Source organism: Scomber scombrus, chromosome 2 (assembly GCF_963691925.1).
Source record: "Scomber scombrus chromosome 2, fScoSco1.1, whole genome shotgun sequence".
Taxonomy (NCBI): domain Eukaryota; kingdom Metazoa; phylum Chordata; class Actinopteri; order Scombriformes; family Scombridae; genus Scomber; species Scomber scombrus.
Window position 1 is genome coordinate 16,174,413 of NC_084971.1, and position 17,664 is coordinate 16,192,076.

The 17,664-nt window shown below is 41.7% G+C and overlaps 2 protein-coding genes across 8 annotated transcripts in view; one reads left to right on the plus strand and one right to left on the minus strand.

Moving 5' to 3' along the window:
- Nucleotides 1–10,175, minus strand: part of LOC133990231 (transcription elongation factor 1 homolog) — a 91,593-nt gene extending 81,418 nt beyond the window's left edge. Inside the window, exon 1 of the mRNA XM_062428469.1 lies at nucleotides 10,169–10,175. The gene's annotated coding sequence lies outside the window, so the exon portion shown is untranslated. The remainder of the gene's footprint in view (nucleotides 1–10,168) is intronic.
- LOC133990173 (nuclear factor 1 X-type-like) overlaps nucleotides 1–17,664 on the plus strand; it is a gene marked incomplete in the record, with an annotated part of 106,904 nt that overhangs the window by 21,246 nt on the left and 67,994 nt on the right. For 5 of the 7 annotated variants that reach the window (XM_062428348.1, XM_062428368.1, XM_062428405.1 and 2 more), the window contains 1 exon segment: nucleotides 14,769–15,300. In XM_062428348.1, the coding sequence (XP_062284332.1) occupies nucleotides 14,769–15,300 (532 nt within the window). 7 annotated transcript variants of the gene reach the window in all.

A 17,664-nucleotide genomic window follows, 5' to 3' on the forward strand; every position in this document is an offset into this window, starting at 1 on the left:
ATAAAGAAGGCGAAGATAGCAACAGAAGGAGGAGGATCTATAAAGAGATTGATGAAAAGAAAGAGAGACAGAGAAATATTGGTTGTGGACTGCAACACAGTGAGAGATGTTGTCCCAGACACTGGTGAAACAGGAAAAACATACACTGCCGTCAAACTTCCCGGCAGGTTTTTTCCCTCCTCACTTTGGGGTTAAGAGCGCACCCGCTCTTCGTATTTATTTTTATATTCAGATGTTATGGATTGCTCCGGGAAAAGGCTGTCCCTTTTCCCAGCAAGAGGAATTAATACTGTTTGAATGTTCCCTCTGGAGTCTAAAAGGAGGAATTTTTGAGTTTGGGAGGTTTACAAGTGAAAACCTGACCACTGCTAAATAAACAAACTAGGGATGATTAAAAACTGACCCTTGTTTGTTGACTCTGTGTTCTGGCCTGTGTGTGTGTGCACCTGTCTCCTGTCTTTTTATGCACATGCATGCATGTACCATGCGGTTTAACAGCATATGTACAGAAAAACCCACATCAGAGGGCAAAATAGTTAAATTATGGGGGCAGAAATACATTTGATCCTAATAAAGGTGAATGTAACTTAGCAATATGTACCAGCAGACATCTGACAGGTCTGCATATGTATACACATGTGTGTTCTCTTTGGTTCAAGAATTATTTAGTGTGTTTCTTATGTGTCAGGCAGAAAATGGAAAATTAAGCTTTCCATTAAACTTTTTTGTTTGTTTGGCAAAGTCTGTATATCAAACACCACAACACTATCATTCTTTGTGCATGTGTGTGTCAAAGGATTACTGCACCTCTGTATTATCACTCTGTTTCTATCAAAGCATAACATAAGCACTGAAAAGTACACAAAAGGCCTGCACAGGTTTCTTCTGCAACAGAGTAGAGCAGAGATTGATGACGTTGGTCAGTGTGTATTCAAGCCGCCTTTCACGCAGGTGATAAAATCCTTCTGGAGAGGCAGGCAGGGCTGCTCGGTGTCTCTGGGTTCATTCCCTGCGCTGTATGAGATGGGATCAACCAACACCAAAGCTCACATGTGCTCTCATCTGAAAATATGCTCTTACTTTACTTACACTCTATTCCTATTTTTTTTTCTCAAACTCCCCTCTTTCTTTTTCTCTTTATATGTGTTTGCTTATCTGCGTCTGCCTTTCTCTATCTCACTCTCTCCCCATCCTTCAGCTCCCCCCCTTCCGACTTATTACGTCTTTTACTTCAACCGTCTCTCCACCTCATTCTTTCCAACCCCCTCCGCTACTCCTCTCTTTCGCTCCCTCAGGAAGAGCCTCAGTCTTATCTGGGATATGTTGGATTTGGTGAGCTTAAAAGCCACTTTACTTACTCCCTGCCTGCCTCTCATAAGAACAGCGCAAGCAATCTAAAACAGTTTCACCATTCCCCTGGCTTTGTCCGTTGGAATGCTGCTCATCAGGCGACTTTTTCCTCCCTATCGCCTCTTAATGTTAATCCTTTACCTGACTTACTCTCCATATTCTTGACTTCCCCCCTCCTCTTCCTTCTCCTCTTTCTCCCCCTGCTTCTTCTCTGTTCCTCCACTGACTAAAATGCTTGATATACACATATTGGGTTTCTTTGGTGATGAGAAGGAATGCTAATGTATCATAACCATATTACTAGCATTAGTACTTAGAGGAAGCAAATGGTGCCAAGTGCTATCTGGAGAATCAAATCTCTGACAGCTTTCTCTATGCTTCAGATTGAAAAACGGTGTTCCCATTTGTATTTTCCTCTCTGGAAATATATAAAGCTGAAAGCCCCACGAAAATGTGCTGAAACAATGGCGTTGTTGTATTCAATAATGCAATTTCTCCAGGAATTGGAAAGCTAGCCTAAATAAAGATGAGGCCAAATCCTATTTTGCATCAGATTTTTTTGACAGCCTAAGAGCTTCAATATTGCCCACATTTCCCTGTATGTAGTCCTTCAAAACAGATTCCAGAGCACACTGTGCTGTTTCCTTTTTGCATGTAGATGAATGTTTGAATATTTTGCATATAGTGGTATTACAATTTGGTTGTCACTGTTTAAAGTAAAATAAAGATTTAAAAAAAATAAGCATTCAAATACTGTCCTGAAACAACACATTTATTCAAATGCATGAAGAGTGTAACCAAATAATAAGTGCAAATCCAGAAGCGATCCTAACAGGATATGATCAGACCCGGGGCAGGCCCTTTCTGGCGTGTGGTAAGCAAACTGGAGTGAGGGATTTGCTAGTTTTATTATTAGGGCCTGTGTGTGTTGTTGATGGAGCGGCTCCATCCATGTTGACTCACAGAGAGACAGCGGTGATGGCTACATTGAGCAGGGGTGTCAGGCTTGGCTGATGACTCCAACTCCCTAAACAGCACAGTAAAGGCAAACCCTTCTATGAATGTGTGTGTGTGAGTGGATCTGTGCATGTGCAGGCCATACTGAGTTTGCATGTGTGTCTACACTGTGTGTGTGTATGTGTGTGTCTGTGTGTGTGTGTGTGTGTGTGTGTGTGTGTGTGTGTGTGTGTGTGTGTGTGTGTGTGTGTGTGTGTGTGTTTCAGTCCTGACAGCCAAGAAGCCTCAGCAGCATCTGACGTGGCAGCTCTTGCTGCTTTCAGTCCAGCTCTCTCCTTCTGGCTCACTTTTCTGTGATACTATCTTTTCATACAATCACATTTATAAATGGAGACTGAGTTTTATTTCATACCGGACCAGTTTTGCTGAGAGTTGATATACACTTTAACTACTATTCGCTGCACAATAACAAGGTAGAATATTTATAACAAGAATATGTTTTTTTTCTGTTCTTTTTTAACTAGACAACAGGAAATCTGAGCAGGAGTAAAGGAGAGAAAATTAAAAAAAAAAAAAAATTGGCTTGATTCAATCTGAGGTCAGTGAGGGCACATTTGGCTACACGTACAATATTTCACTTATGTGCTATTCCAGCTCTTACCACAATTGTGAGGCACTTTTAGGTAACTAAGGAACAGTAAAAAGTATATTAGATGCAATTAAGCACTCATTACCATATAGCTTAAAAAGCATACACTGTTCTTTTGTTTTATTTATATTGACCTGAAGAAATTGGAAAACAGATAAATGCTTTTCACAGACACATTTTCAGATTTTATGATAAAGCAAAAATGTAATTATTGGTATAAATGCAAAACAAACCTAATTGAAGAGTGGATCATGATATAGCACTTTCTGTTCGTTCTCTTTTTTCCTCTCGTTTGTGAGGTGCCTTTTTATCGAGGTGGGTTTCCTCCATTTTATGTCCCCTCTGAGGACATGTACTTATGGCTGTCTGCCTGTGGTGCTGTGGTGCTCCTGAGGTCTGTGTGAGGCAGTAGTTTAGGCTAGGGAGCCAGTGAGCGTGGTCACAGAGGAGATAACTGCACACACACTCTCCCAGAGGCGCCCGTCTGCATCGTGTGTCTGTCTGTCGTCCCCCCTTTGCTTTGTTGCAGGATTCATCTCTTAAAAAAGGAAAGCGCTCAAAATGATTTATCTATTGTGTGCGTGCACACGTGTCTCTGTGTGTCTATGTGTGTGTGGTTGTGAAGGGTCTTTGTTTCTTGCCTCGCATGTGTTTGTCTGTGTCCTCTGTGTTTCTTCCGGCCTGGCGTGGTGCTTGCCCTACAGGGAATGCCAGTCAAAATGGGTAGAGCAACCTTTAACCCTCACACTGCCAACTTAGAGTCATGCATAACTTGCTGCTATATCAAGAGCCCGTCTCCCTTTAACCCAAACTTTGTCAAGCATAGCAGAGATTAAGACCCAGCTCTCAGGAAGCCATTTGGAACAGACACCTTTTTAACCCTAATGGCATCAAAGTCAGATAGGAGGCCACTTGGAACAGCCACCCACTCTTAACCCCTAACATTACCAACTCAGCACAGACAAGGCAGAATGCACAGGCAAAGGCCCAGCTCATATCATGCCACAGGGAGCGGGCAACATTTAACCCTCACAGCGCCATTCATGCACAGGCAAAACTCCAGCCCACATGATAAGCAGAATTAAATCTGCAAGCTTCAGTGTTCCTGATAGGGAGCTCACTGAAGCTGAATTGGGATGCTAACAGGGTTGGTTTCATATCCAAAGTAGCATGCCACAAACATTTTCAGTGTACTAGGTGTAAATTATAATTTGTGGTCACCAGGCTAAGAGGTTTTGCTTTTTTTAGTTTCAAGAACTCTCAAGTTAGTTAGTTAGTTTCCTTTGTAGAAAATTGTAGGAATTACAACAGATTTCTGTTTTACTTGGAATTACAGATTGAATGACTTCTGCAGAGATTTTCCACAATTAAGAACTGCATGATAAAAAAAACACACATCAGCAAAGAGTAATTTGCTTAATTAAAACCTATCAATATTTGTCGTGTCCCTACAAACATCACCTCTTCACAAAAAAAACAAACAACCGCTGTTTCCAGCTAGATAACTTTAGAGTTATGAGTTGTAATAATGTATTTTAAGAGTTTTATAAAGTCAAGTGTTAATAATTCTCATCATCAGGATTGGAATTTGTTTAATCATCATTCATGATTATGCCGTGTGCTGTGTCAATTTGGGACAACATGCATTCTACCATATGTTTCAAGATATGAACAAAATTGACACCTGTGAAGCATGTAAACATGACCCAACACATGTTTAAACCTTTGCATCCCGTATCTTTTCTTAAGTGAACGGAGAGTGTGCACACCAGAAAGACCTCACTAAACAATCAAGGAAGCAATCAATCACACAATAATAGGGAATAAATTCACATTGAAGGTATGGAGAAACATGCCAGCTGGCTTCTTGCAAATTGTACATTTAATACTAAATACTGACAGATATAATAATGGTTATACAAACTGCAGCAGATGAAGACAAAGTATAATTTATTGGAGAGATTCTTTCCCTTTAAGGGAAGTACCAGGGCATGGGTTGTGGCATGAGAGGCTGTGTGTGTGCGAGGGAGAGAGCGAGGGTGAAAGAGATAGAAGAAGAGTGAGAGGGAGAGAGAGAGAGAGAGAGAGAGAGAGAGAGAGAGAGAGAGAGAGAGAGAGAAAGAGAGAAAGAGGGAGAGGGCAAAGAGAGTTTCTGCACTTGCCTGTCTGGCACCGGCTGAGGAATGAGTGTTCAAGTTTGAGTCTGGGTGAGTCAAGCTGTGTGAGAGCGAGGCAGCAAGAATAAGAGGGGAGAGGGAGTTCCACAGTGAAAGGCGCGTGGGGGAGCGGAGTAAGAGATGCTAGAAGATGGATAGCAATCGAAATAGAGAGAGCACCGGCAATTACGAGAATTGATAGGGTGAAGCAGCAAAAAACCAGAGGGAGGCATGGTAGAAGTGGAGCAACAATACGGAGTACAGGAAAGGGAAAAAGTGTTGGAGAGATTGCAGAGTAAGAAGAGAAATAAATAAATGAAGGAGTGGAGGAGAAGGTGACGCTGTGGCGAACAGAATGAATGTGTGAGTCGAAGCATTTGAATAAAGGGTGAGGGCACTATGCCCGGCTTTGGGGAGAGGTTGGCATCTCGCCTTGCCGACTGGCAGAATGAGGACCAGGGAGAAATAAAAGAATGAGGGGGAGCGAAAGAGTGAGAGAGAAAGTCTCTCAATAGTGCATCTCTTGTGTGAGGAGAAGCAGGCCTTGGCTGCTGTTGGAGCAGGGCATGGAGGGGAGGGGATATCGGGTTTCATTATCTGCTTGATTCCTGCTGTATTTGCTAACCATGAGGTTCAAAGCCCTCGCTGCAGCTGTAGGCAGGGCATGGTAGCCAGTGTGCGCCGCTGGCATGTGCCGACTGGAACACTGTAGTTGTGTGCAGCATGCACCTCGGTTGGGAGCGAGACAGAAAGTGTGAGACAGAAAGTGTGAGACAGACACTCGCCTTCCCTGTATAGTTGAAGTAAAAAGCGGCCGCATTTTTGCCACCCTGTGCAAAGCCACACACTCCTCCACCACCCCTCACACACACACACACCCCCCAAGAATCACACTGACTACTTGACCTCATCAGGAATGGTTGTTATCGAGGGGAAATGCTGCACTCTCAGTTTTACTGCAACGTCCTGTCGGAAAAGTGCCACACCAACAGTATGTGTGTGAGTCAGTTTGTGTGTGTGTATTTGCCATGGTGACACTACAGAAAGCTTTATAATATAAACACAGATTAAGCAGTAGTCTATATGTATTCATTTACACTGTATGCCTGCATGTAACCCTATACCGCCCCTTCTAGCTGCAGCCACATGTTGAAATGGTTTTATTAAATCATTGTTTGTAACATGCAGTGCCAGAATCTTCTAATTTAGTTTGAAATCTATAATTTTTCCCAGTTTTATTTATACCATGATAACATCATCCCTAAAAGAAACATTCTGTCTAATTGACGTTACTCTTATCAAGATTAACAGTCCGTTTTGCATTATGAGGGGCAAATGTATAATATTTCACACAGCTGTCTTTTTCAGTTCCCACAATGCATTTTAGTGCATGCAGCGTATAAGTTTTGAATTCTTTCCACCAAATCTAAGCCAAAAAAAATCCACCATATATTTAACAAATGATGAGTACAAAATGTATTTTCAGTCATCCAAATTTAATTCAGCTCTCCAAATATTTCCAGAATATAAATCGTAATATAACTTGTGGGGTTACGGTCATGTTTATAATTAACTGTATGTGGTGAAATGTATGCAGATGGGTCAGAGTCACAGAAAAACCACACAAACCTCAAGAAAACCCTAGCTGAATACATTTTGGATACATAAAAAAATCATGAAGAGCCCTTGATCTTATCTTTGATGTGTTTACATTTGAGGCTGAAACTGTCTGCCCAGACAAATCCATCTCACAAATGGGAAAGCATATTTGAGAATAAAATTATCCAGGTCTGTAGTCATGTCAGAAGCCCCGGCTTGCTATCAGTCCTTGTGTCTCTGGAGCTGTTTAAAGCTTGCTCGCGCTGTCTTTCCCTCTCAGTCTCATGCCACAAATGGCTTCCAGACTTTCACACATAGTAATGCTTCAGTGTGTAAACAGGCGTAATTACAAACGATGCGCAGACACACTTTTAACATCAATCTGTGCCGATGGGAGAAAGAGAGCAGACAGAGGGAAAGTTTTTTTTCCCTCTTCCAGGCAGTAGAATGGATGAATAGGTTTGAGCTGGATGGAAATGTGAAGGACTGGCAGTGATGAGAAGTTAAGGAGGAAATTTTTAAGAGGAATAATGTGCGTCTGTGTGTGAATGCATGTGTGTGGGCTTCAATAAGTGAATAAGTGAATGAAAGAGGAAGAAAAAGAAAGAACACTTATTTTTTTCTCTTTCATGATAGTTTCCAAGGAAATAGTGGTTTATGTCAACATGTCCTTAATTATTTCATATCCCTGAGGCTAGTGAGGTTACTAACCCATCACCTTAATGGGAGGGTGTTTCTCACCAGACTGGCTTGCTCTGTGCGCACCTTACTTTTCCTGCCCTCCTCATGGGAAGAAAACATGGAAACTTTGCTCAGTCCTCGACTGCTTCCTTTTTCTTTTTTAACAGAGAGCGCTGGAATGGCACAATGCCTGTGCTGCATTCAAATGGTCCGAGGACCCTGTTTTATGTAGAATGTGAGCCAATTGTTCATTTTTTAGTTTTATTTATTTGCAATCAGCTCAAGATACTTAATCCAAATGATTGCAGGCCATTAAGAGTGGCCTGAGCTCACATACACTTCTCACACACACACACACAAATACACAAAGGGAAAATAGTTCAGATCTCTCACAGTCTTTCCCTTACATCACCACTGTACTTGTCAATATGTGATTTTACACAGCAGATGTCAGAGTTGAATTCCAGACATGTCCTGACACGCTGTAACCTTCATCAGCTTTATGTGTGTGTGTGTGTGTGTGAGTGTGTGTGTGTGTGTGTGTGTGTGTGTGCGCGCTTCCTCTTCAGATCTTGATTAGACTTTAAACAAAAAAGCTTGTGTGTGTGAGACAAATACAATTTTCTCTGACAAATACAGCCTTCAGTAACATGCTTGCAGCATTTCTTTAAACTTAAAATTAAGTTTAGCGTCTGTCTTTGTAATTAGATTTTAAGACTAAATGTTGCTAAAATAAAATGTTGAAAAGAGTAAAAGGCTAACTGTGATTTCCTGTTCTTCCATCAAATATAAGAAAAAATGTAATTATTATTATCATTATAATTATTATTTTATTAGAACATATTTTAAATATATATATATTCAGTTCAGCTTCTGACAATGTATTTACTTAATTAAAAACACTATTTGAAATGATTACTAAAAGGTTGAATTTTTAAATTAAACTACACAAAAATGACGATTAAATGTTATGATTCAAATTATGCTTTAGTGAGAATATTAATTAAAAATGGTCCCTTTGTTTAAAAAAAGAATTTCAAATTACATTTGCATGATTTCACTGTTGATTCTTTAATGATATCAATTGTTTATGGCTTTTCTATTTTTTCTTTGTGAATTTAAGTAATCACATTTTGTAGGAATTTATATAATTTATGGCATGTTGGTGGTAATAATACAATGATTTATTATACTGTCATATCAATAAGAAATATAAACAAAATGAGTTTATTAATATAATTTAAGCAAGACCTGCTGTAAAGCTGTTTAAGCTGTTAGGATGAAGTTAGACCTTTTGATTTTATGATTTATTCTTTCTTCTGTCATCCTCCTTTTTTAATTTAAGTTTTAATACATCAAAAAATAAAATGAGATACATTGTGTCTTTAACACAACATCTTCTTGTCTGCTGCTCTTCAAAGACCAGTAAGGACAAATTGAATTTCTCTTAACTAAAGAGTCCTCACCATGCAGGATGTGGCTTTAAATAAATGAATGTCATGATCTTCCTTCCAGCATGTCTTATACAAATGTCAGCCCCTAGGCATTTATTTGCATACATGGGATTAATACCACCAATTTAGTTCAGGTTATTGCTCATTAGAGCTATTGACACTGTGGAAAAACAGGCCCAAATTACCGTTGTTAAAATAAACTATATGCAAATATGGCCCGCAGACAGAAACCTGACTATGATCTCTGCACAAAGGTGAGAATAAATGTGAAAATGTCCATGCGTCAAGCAACATTAATAATATGCAAAAACCTGAGGAGAGCTGCATGAATGCTTTTTTGCACATTTATGTGAATGCTTGCTTTCACTGAGGTCACACTTTACGCTGTTTTTACAAATGATCTCCACTACAAGTTCACCTTCTTTTAATTACTTCACCTTCTTTTTACAAGTCGACTTTTTGGATTCATTTTTACCCTTTTTTCTTGGAGTAGGCCGCACGAGCGAAGCGGGCGAAGAGGAACGGTTTACTCTGGTGAGGTGGAGAGGCACTTTACAGTCAAACATATCTGATATTTAATGTTATAAACAAGACATTTTGTTTACTTAACATAAAAAAAGTTAACTTACAACAGGCCGTTAGAAGCGACGTCCGTTAAGATTCAGGCAGAGGAATACGCTATAACTAAGGTTACACCGGTGTCGAGAAGGTTCAAATTTGCCGGTGACCACGCACGGTGACCTCTAATAATTAATATGAGGAGCTTGATTTTTATGTATCTTTACAAATTGAGGGTACACACATGTATGCTGAAGGAAAGGCCTCAGAGAGTGTTTTTTGCTGCGTGTCCCTTTTTGTTAGAAATAGAAACGGAACTTGTAACTCCCTCAGCTAAACCTCTAAGGCTTTATTTCAGTGGTGTTTAGATAGCAAATAACGTTAATCAAAAGAGCTTGACAGCAGGACCTGGTCTGTGTTTATAACCTGAATTTGGTGCCCTTATGCATTTTTAGGTCCCATTTTTACAGCGCTCTAGCAACTTCCATGCCTTTTTAACCGCGAGGCATTTAGGATATTTTCTCAAATTAGCTGCTAACGTCTGTAGTCAGCCTACATGACAAATTGGTGTAATTGGAGAATTTGCCTAAACACTGGGTTTTAATCTGTGGTTGATTGTATAATACCACCAAAATCATGAATGCAACAATTTCAGGGTTTTTATAAAAAAAAACGTTTCTTTTGTCTGAGTGTTTGGCAGTTGGTGCTGCTTCAAGCTTGGCCTTGTTAATAAAACCTGTGGCGGTGTTCATTTCTCTCCTGCTCTTTTAGTTGTAGTTCTGAGGGCAGAAGGGGAGATTTTCTTGCCCAGCCTGGCGAACAAAGGTCGTCATTTTCTGAAAGACAGAGCATGGCATGCAGAGATAAGATGAGCTGTCGCTCAAATTATTGCAGAGCAGATACGTACAGACTCCAGAGGCCCAGGCCTGAAAAACTGCCACCTCCCGTTCTGCCCCGAAGAACTCTGGGCAAATAAGAGAAACCTTCTTTAATGATCTACAGGAAATGTGGGTTTTAAAATGTCAAAAAAATGACACATTAAATAGTAGGGTGCCACACAGACTCATTTCTTGGCCAAAATCATAAAAAGATCTTGCCTTTGCTGCAAATTGTGCACAGACCTCAAAGCCTGTGTTATGCTGTCGTGTATAATTTTGCATTTGGTCCAGTTTATGTTCATAATAGGCTTGGCAATGGATTTAAATAAGTGATTTTAAAAACAGGGATTTTTTGGGAAGGATTACACATTTCATACAAATAGTATTTGCTCAATAATACAGATTAATTTGTTGTATCATAATAAAGCTCTGTCATTTTTTTCATCCTCTTTGTTATATAAAGAGTTAAAAAGAGTTATGTTGCTGAAAAAATGTTGCAGGGCTGGAACTACAAAAGCAAATGTGTTGCGAGTTTGAATGGACAAAAGGGAGGTTTGGATTTCGCTGATAGTAATCTTTGTTATTTATAATTTTGCCTGTCAGTAATGCCATGATGATATTACAGGAAGTGACAGCAATACTTGGCACAAACCACTGGTTTTCTGTGTGTCCCATTCATCAAAAAATGTAGATCGCTTCAGTCTTTTCAAATAAGTGACAAGCACACCTCTGTCATTATTCCCCAAAGACAAACATCATCTTTAATTCCATCTCCTCGTGTTCCTGTTACCCATATATTTTTCCTTCTTGCCTCCGCCATCTTCTCTCATTCCTACATTTTTCTCGTGTTCAGCATGGCAGTGTGAGGCAGGCGTATGTTAGCATGAACAATCGGCACCCGGCCCGACTCGGCCTGGTCCAGATGGGGTCTGCACCCAGCCCCCCCACCCCTCAGCAGTAGCAGTGACGAGCCAGTCAGTCAGCCAGGCTAGCCAGCTAGCTACCCACCCTGGTAGCCAAACAGTCATTCACCCAGCCAGCCTAACAGCCAGCTTGCCAGCCAGTCAGTGGACCAGCTAGTCATCCAGGCTGCGGCTTCTCTGTCAGACACTGACAGAGGGAGCAGGCCAGGCTAAATCTGATGGTCCTGGGAGCCAACCAGAGGACTCTGGCCTTTGTAGAGCGTTCACACAGACAGCCTGTCCCATTGCACAGCAGGGGGCTTCAACCCACAATCAAATGGCCGGGTCCTCAACTTTGCCACATGACAAGTTAGCTTTTTGTGGCTGCCCGATGCCGAGATTCCAGTTTTGACAATGTCTCTATAATTCCTGTGAGCCCCATGGACTAAATCACTTAAATTGGACGGCATAAACAACCTAATGTGTTCATTTTCTGTTATTTGGAAGGATGACATTTCAAAGCACTGTCCTTGCTTATTTCATTAAGCCATCATGGATATATTATTTTTCATATTATATTGAATTGATTGGTGGTGAGAGCCTTTGTCTCTGAGATATTTCTCCCATGGTGCACTGGGCACAGCTTGGCCCTCTGAGGTCATGTGGGTCAGCCAATGCGGATGAGACAAAGTACTTGCCAGGGCAGCTATACAGTGCTGTACCCTCACTTTCTGCTGCTGTTCAGTCCCAATTATGTCTATTATGTCTCATTGTGTAGTTCATAATGCAACACGATGAAAATATGGGCAATTTACTGGATTCTATAGGAAACTATAGTTCTATTCATTACTACAAAGACCAGCATATCTGATTGTGAACGCATTAGATTAATCTCTGTGAATTATAAAGAAGTGGTATAGTTTAGCAGTATAGTTAAGGCAGTTATACAGTTTTAATATCCACTTGCCTCAGTAAACAGCTCAGCATGTTTAGGTTACTTACACAGAGCTGTCCACCACAGCATTTTCTGCCGTCATTGTCCATTGAATCCAGTCTCTTAGCGGCAAATGAGAATGCCATCTAATTTGGTAACAGAAACTTTTAATGTGTTTCTGTGTCTGTGCTGTTGGGGCTATTAAAGTGGAGTAACAAAAAAGAAAAAAGAGTGAAGGAGAGAAGGGGCCAGTTTGGATGTGAGAGTGCATTTTGAAACAGGAGAGCATGTTTTTGGATGGTATTTTTTGTATGGGGGAGGCGGGTGGGTGGGTGGGTGGTGGTTGTGGTGGTGGTGGTGGTGGTGGTGGGGGGGGGGGGCATTTTCTTCTTCCCCCTCCTCTCTTTGTTTGTGTGGTAAATCCAGGAGCAGCTGCTGGTCTCAGGGTCTAGTGGGATTTTGGGCCTGTGTTTTCTCATGCCATCCCATGCCAAGGTGGTGTAACGCGAGCAGAGACAGAGAGAGAGAGGGAGAGAGGGGTGTTTCTGGAGGGGGAGGGCGGGGGGATGCAGTTGGAGAGCGAGCTGGTTTGTTGGGATGGCTGTGACCACGCTGGTGACGAAGGCAGCGAGGGGGGTACATGCGGGGGTTTTAGAAGGCGGGTGCTGTCTGGATTGGATGCATGTAAAATTAATATCCTCTGGACTTTGCCATTGCACTAGATTGGAACTTGTCTATTTGGCTAATGACGCGCCTTCTGCCTGCACCACACACAATCCCTGTCAATCCCCCCTCCGTCCTCCTCCTCCTCTCTCTTTCTCTCCACTACCAGCCACCAACCATCCACTTGCCCCCCTCCCTACCTCCCCCCCAACCTCTTTTGCTTCTCCCTCTGCCATCTCTCTCTTCCCTCCCTTTCAGCGCTGGGAGCGTGCGTATTGGCTGGGCTGTTTGAGACTCTGTGCCAAATAGGTGGGCCCTCTGCGTGTTGGCACAGACTCAGTCAATGGTTAGAGAAGGAAAGTGGAGAGGAAGAGAGAAAGAGAGAGACAGAGTTGGAGAGAAAGAGGGGGAAAAAAGAAGCTGCACTCGGGTTTGCCAGCGGTCGTGCACACTCTTCCAACATTGATTTGGTCCTCTTGTTTTTTGTTTTTTTTTCTTCTTCTTCTTCTCCTCCGTCCGCACCCCCCTTGTCCAGCTCTCTCTCTCCCTCTCCGTGAGTCTTATGCAGATCCTACAGAATTGAACCAATAGCACGCGCCGCTTTGCCAAGCAATTTTTTTTTGTTTTCTCATCAAGATATTTTTTTCTACATATTTTTGCAAACAAACAAAGAGGCTTGTTTAAAGTTTTTGACAGTTTTATCCATTTTGCTGCATTTGCTGTTATACTTTGTTTGTGCAGGTCTAGTTCTTTTTTATCCTTTCAGACAGAGAGATTACTGAACTTCTCTACACTCTCCTTCTGTTGTGCTCTTAAACAGCACCTCTCCTGCAGCTCCTGCTACAGTACCTCCTGTGTTCCTGTGCTGGTATTACACTGCGCCCCCTTGGCTTGTCTCCTCTTTCTCAGCTTTTTTACCCCCTGCTGCTTTTATTGGACAGTTTCTCAGCTTCTCTTTTTTGCTTATTTTTTTCCTCAGTCTTTTGTTTTCTAATATACGCAGCATTACTCCAGCGCATTTTTGACGCAACAGTACAGTTTCTGTACTCGTGGTGCATTTTAAGTTTCTTTGCAATCGGCGGGGTGAATTTATGATGAGAGAGCAAAATGGTAACTACCATGTTATTCCTGTTTTATCCACATATGCTTTGTAGTGACTCCTGTCGTTAGGTCAGTTTGAGTTATGTTATTTATGGACAACATTTTATTTTTATTTTACTTTTTAATTAGACTCTTTTTAATTTTAATAATTAGAATTTTGGTATGTGAGTTCTCTCAAATTATTTCATTGTTTTATGTATAATAAGTTATAGTTTATGCAGTCAGTCTACATTATGTCATTATAAATGTTACATGTACATGTTTTTTCTTTCTAGATATAGATATGAAATGTTTATTTTTATTTATTTTATTTTATTTTAGAATTAATACTTTTTTCTAGAAATAATGCTGTTTTTGTTTTAGTGTTGTAATAGGTAAATGCAAGTCTAGTAATACTTTAACCAGCACATTTATTTGTATTTATTTATTTAGGCAAACATACATTTTTACACTAATATCATCTTAGGAAACCTTCAGACTACATACTTCATTTCCCTTTCTCATCTCTTACCTCAGTGTTTCAATATTGTGTTCAGTGTTTTGGTAGAGTGTTAAGTAGAGAGTGCGCATCTTTCTCTCTCTCTCTCTCTCTCTCTCTCGCTGTCTCTCTCTCTCTCTCTCTCTCTGTCTCTCTCTTTCTCTCTCTCTCTCTCTCTCGGCGCCTCTCGCTCATTCTCTCCCTCCGCTGACACAGAGCAGGCGCCGCTCCTCCATGCTGCGCGCCGGTGCTAACTGCCTCTCCTCTCTCTTCCCTTCCTCACCCCCACTCCCTCTCTCCCCATCCTTCTCTCCCCCATTCTCCCCCTCTCTCTCAACTGCCTCCTCCTGCTTCCCCCCCTCCTCCCTGTCCTCCTCCACCCTCCCCCCATCCTCCTCCCTCATTCAGGATGAATTCCACCCCTTCATCGAGGCCCTGCTGCCCCATGTCCGCGCCTTCGCCTACACCTGGTTCAACCTGCAGGCCCGCAAGCGCAAATACTTCAAGAAGCACGAGAAGCGCATGTCCAAGGAGGAAGAGCGTGCAGTGAAGGATGAGCTGCTGGGGGAGAAGCCAGAGATCAAGCAGAAGTGGGCCTCGCGCCTGCTGGCCAAGCTCCGCAAGGACATCCGGCCCGAGTTCCGTGAGGACTTTGTGCTCACCATCACGGGGAAAAAGCCCCCCTGCTGCGTGCTGTCCAACCCTGACCAGAAGGGCAAGATCCGTCGCATCGACTGCCTGCGCCAGGCCGACAAGGTGTGGCGGCTGGACCTGGTGATGGTCATCCTGTTCAAGGGCAGCCCCCTAGAGAGCACGGACGGGGAACGGCTGGTCAAGTCACCACAGTGCACCAACCCTGGCCTGTGCGTCCAGCCGCACCACATCGGTGTGTCCGTCAAGGAGCTGGACCTCTACCTGGCCTACTTCGTCCACACGCCAGGTATGTGGCCAATGAATACTTGTCATTAGGGAGGGAGCACTGCCAACAAACGCATACATAAATACTTGTCATACATGCCAGGGTGCATGGGCATATAAATGAACACACACATTTGAATAATCACACACATACACACAAAGAAGCACAAGGGCTCACCTAAACACATGCTTGTGTGACACAAAATGAAACACATTAATTAAAATTACAAAAATAAATATCAAATAATATAAGTTTCAAAAACACAGTAAAAAGGTGTTTCTAATTTAGAAGGGAATTAAAATTAGAACTAAGCTATCCAATAATAGTAAATTAAAATTATGAATTCAGAAAAGTTATTTAACAAATTCAGTTAAATAAATTCCCCATAACAAATAAGAGGAAAATTACGTCTTGTTTTTGTTGTCTTTCTAAACAGCAAATAGTTTTGCTTTTCAGACTTAGATTTTTTAAGTCTTTTCTTCTGTATTTTGGTGTTTGTTTACATTACAATATACTATCAACAGTAATAAAAAAAAATATGTGAGTGTGTGTCAAGGGCATTCGGCCAGTGTGCTCTGGCAAGTACGTGTTCGTTTTTCTGAGCGAGGCATTTGCGGCTTCAAATGAGCATGTATTTTGTGTTTTTTATAGGAAGGAATTTGCATGTCTGTGTGTAAGTGTTTTTATGAGATGATCACCACTGTCAAATTGTGTGTTTTTGTGTGATGAGTGAGAGTCGCTGTTTATAAAATTGTACTCAGTCTGTTGAAGTATATGTGTCACGATAAGGCCATTGTAGCCAGGGATCGTCATTTGGCCACAGCCCAGGTTATGTGTGTGTGTGTGTGTGTGTGTGTGTGTGTGTGTGTGTGTGTGTGTGTGTGTGTGTGTATGTTCAGTGAGCAGAGCCGTGAGTCTCCTGCTCTCAGGCCGCAGGCTGCTGCCGCCTTCACCGTCTGCCTGAACGCTAGCACCACATTGGACCTGGCTGCCAAACACACACTCACACACAAAACGCCAGTGCTCACAGACAGCCAATACTATTGCAGCCACCTTCACACCCATACACACACATACAAACACAGCTAAATAAAGATACACGCATTCAGTTAAAAAAAGGAGAAAAAAAGAAAGAAAAACAACTCTGTCATCTTTATGGCGCACTTTCACACGCAGAGCCAAACACGGTTTTAGTCACGAGTGCGTACACACACCCACACATCACGCACACTCGGCCAAGGACTATCATAGATACAGTTTGATACAGCCAAACATTGTTGTATCTCAGCCACCATCGTGGATACACACACATCCTCACACGGCCAAACATCTCTCGCTGTAGCCTCCAGTGCGTGTACACACACACAGCCAAAACACTGGCTGTGTTATCTTTTTTTCCCCCCACATAGCAAAAAACACTGTCACAGCAACCACACACACACATACACACAAACACACACACACGAAACACATTTCACAGCCAAATCCTCCAAACACACACTACTTCACCATTTGCTGGCTACATATACATACAAACACAGGCTCATGACCTAATATTATCTCAGCTGGAATTTTCTGGAAATTTCAAATAGTGACTCAACCAACTTCACACACACACACACACACACACACACACACACACACACACACACACACTCTCTCGCTGTCTAGGCAGAACTCTTATAGTAGCCGCTAACATGAGTGTAGCCAAATGCTATCACAGCCATCCCCCAGTCTCTCTCTCTTTCTCTCTCTCTCTCTCTGAGTCATACACACACAAAATCTCAGTCCAGGCCAAACACCTCATGCGGCCCGAGCCAAACCCTGGCAGCAGCTCCAGCTTCACTCTGTTGGTCTGTCTATGGCGGTGGTAAACCGTAGGCAGCGGGCAGTCATGACGTTGACTGAGGAAATCTGCATTACTGTTTCAGTAGTATCTCTTTTAGTAGTTTTTATTTGTATATTATTTTTTCTGAATACGATTGTTAAATTATTATTTTTTCAGTGGCATTAAAAAGTGCTGCAAAAAAGAAAGAAAAGTTGTTTTTATAATGTGTTATTGTGGATTTTTGATCAGTGAGTTTGAGTGTGTTTAGGATTCATATCAGTGGAACTTGTGTTTGCTCAGTTTCAAATTAATTATGAAAAATATGGCACCATAAAAACAATTTTTATGTCAGTTATGCTCTTCTGTTATACTTCATTATAGCATTGTGTTTATTTATTTTTTGCTCAGGATATTGTGTTCAGAAAATCAGTTTGCAATTTAAATCGCACACCTAATCTAGAAGCCTGCTTTACCATGGCACAGCTTTAGTTTTGGAGGTGAAATGATCATAATAGGGCATTTTAATGTATCCAGTAAAATTGATTTTCACCTGAGTT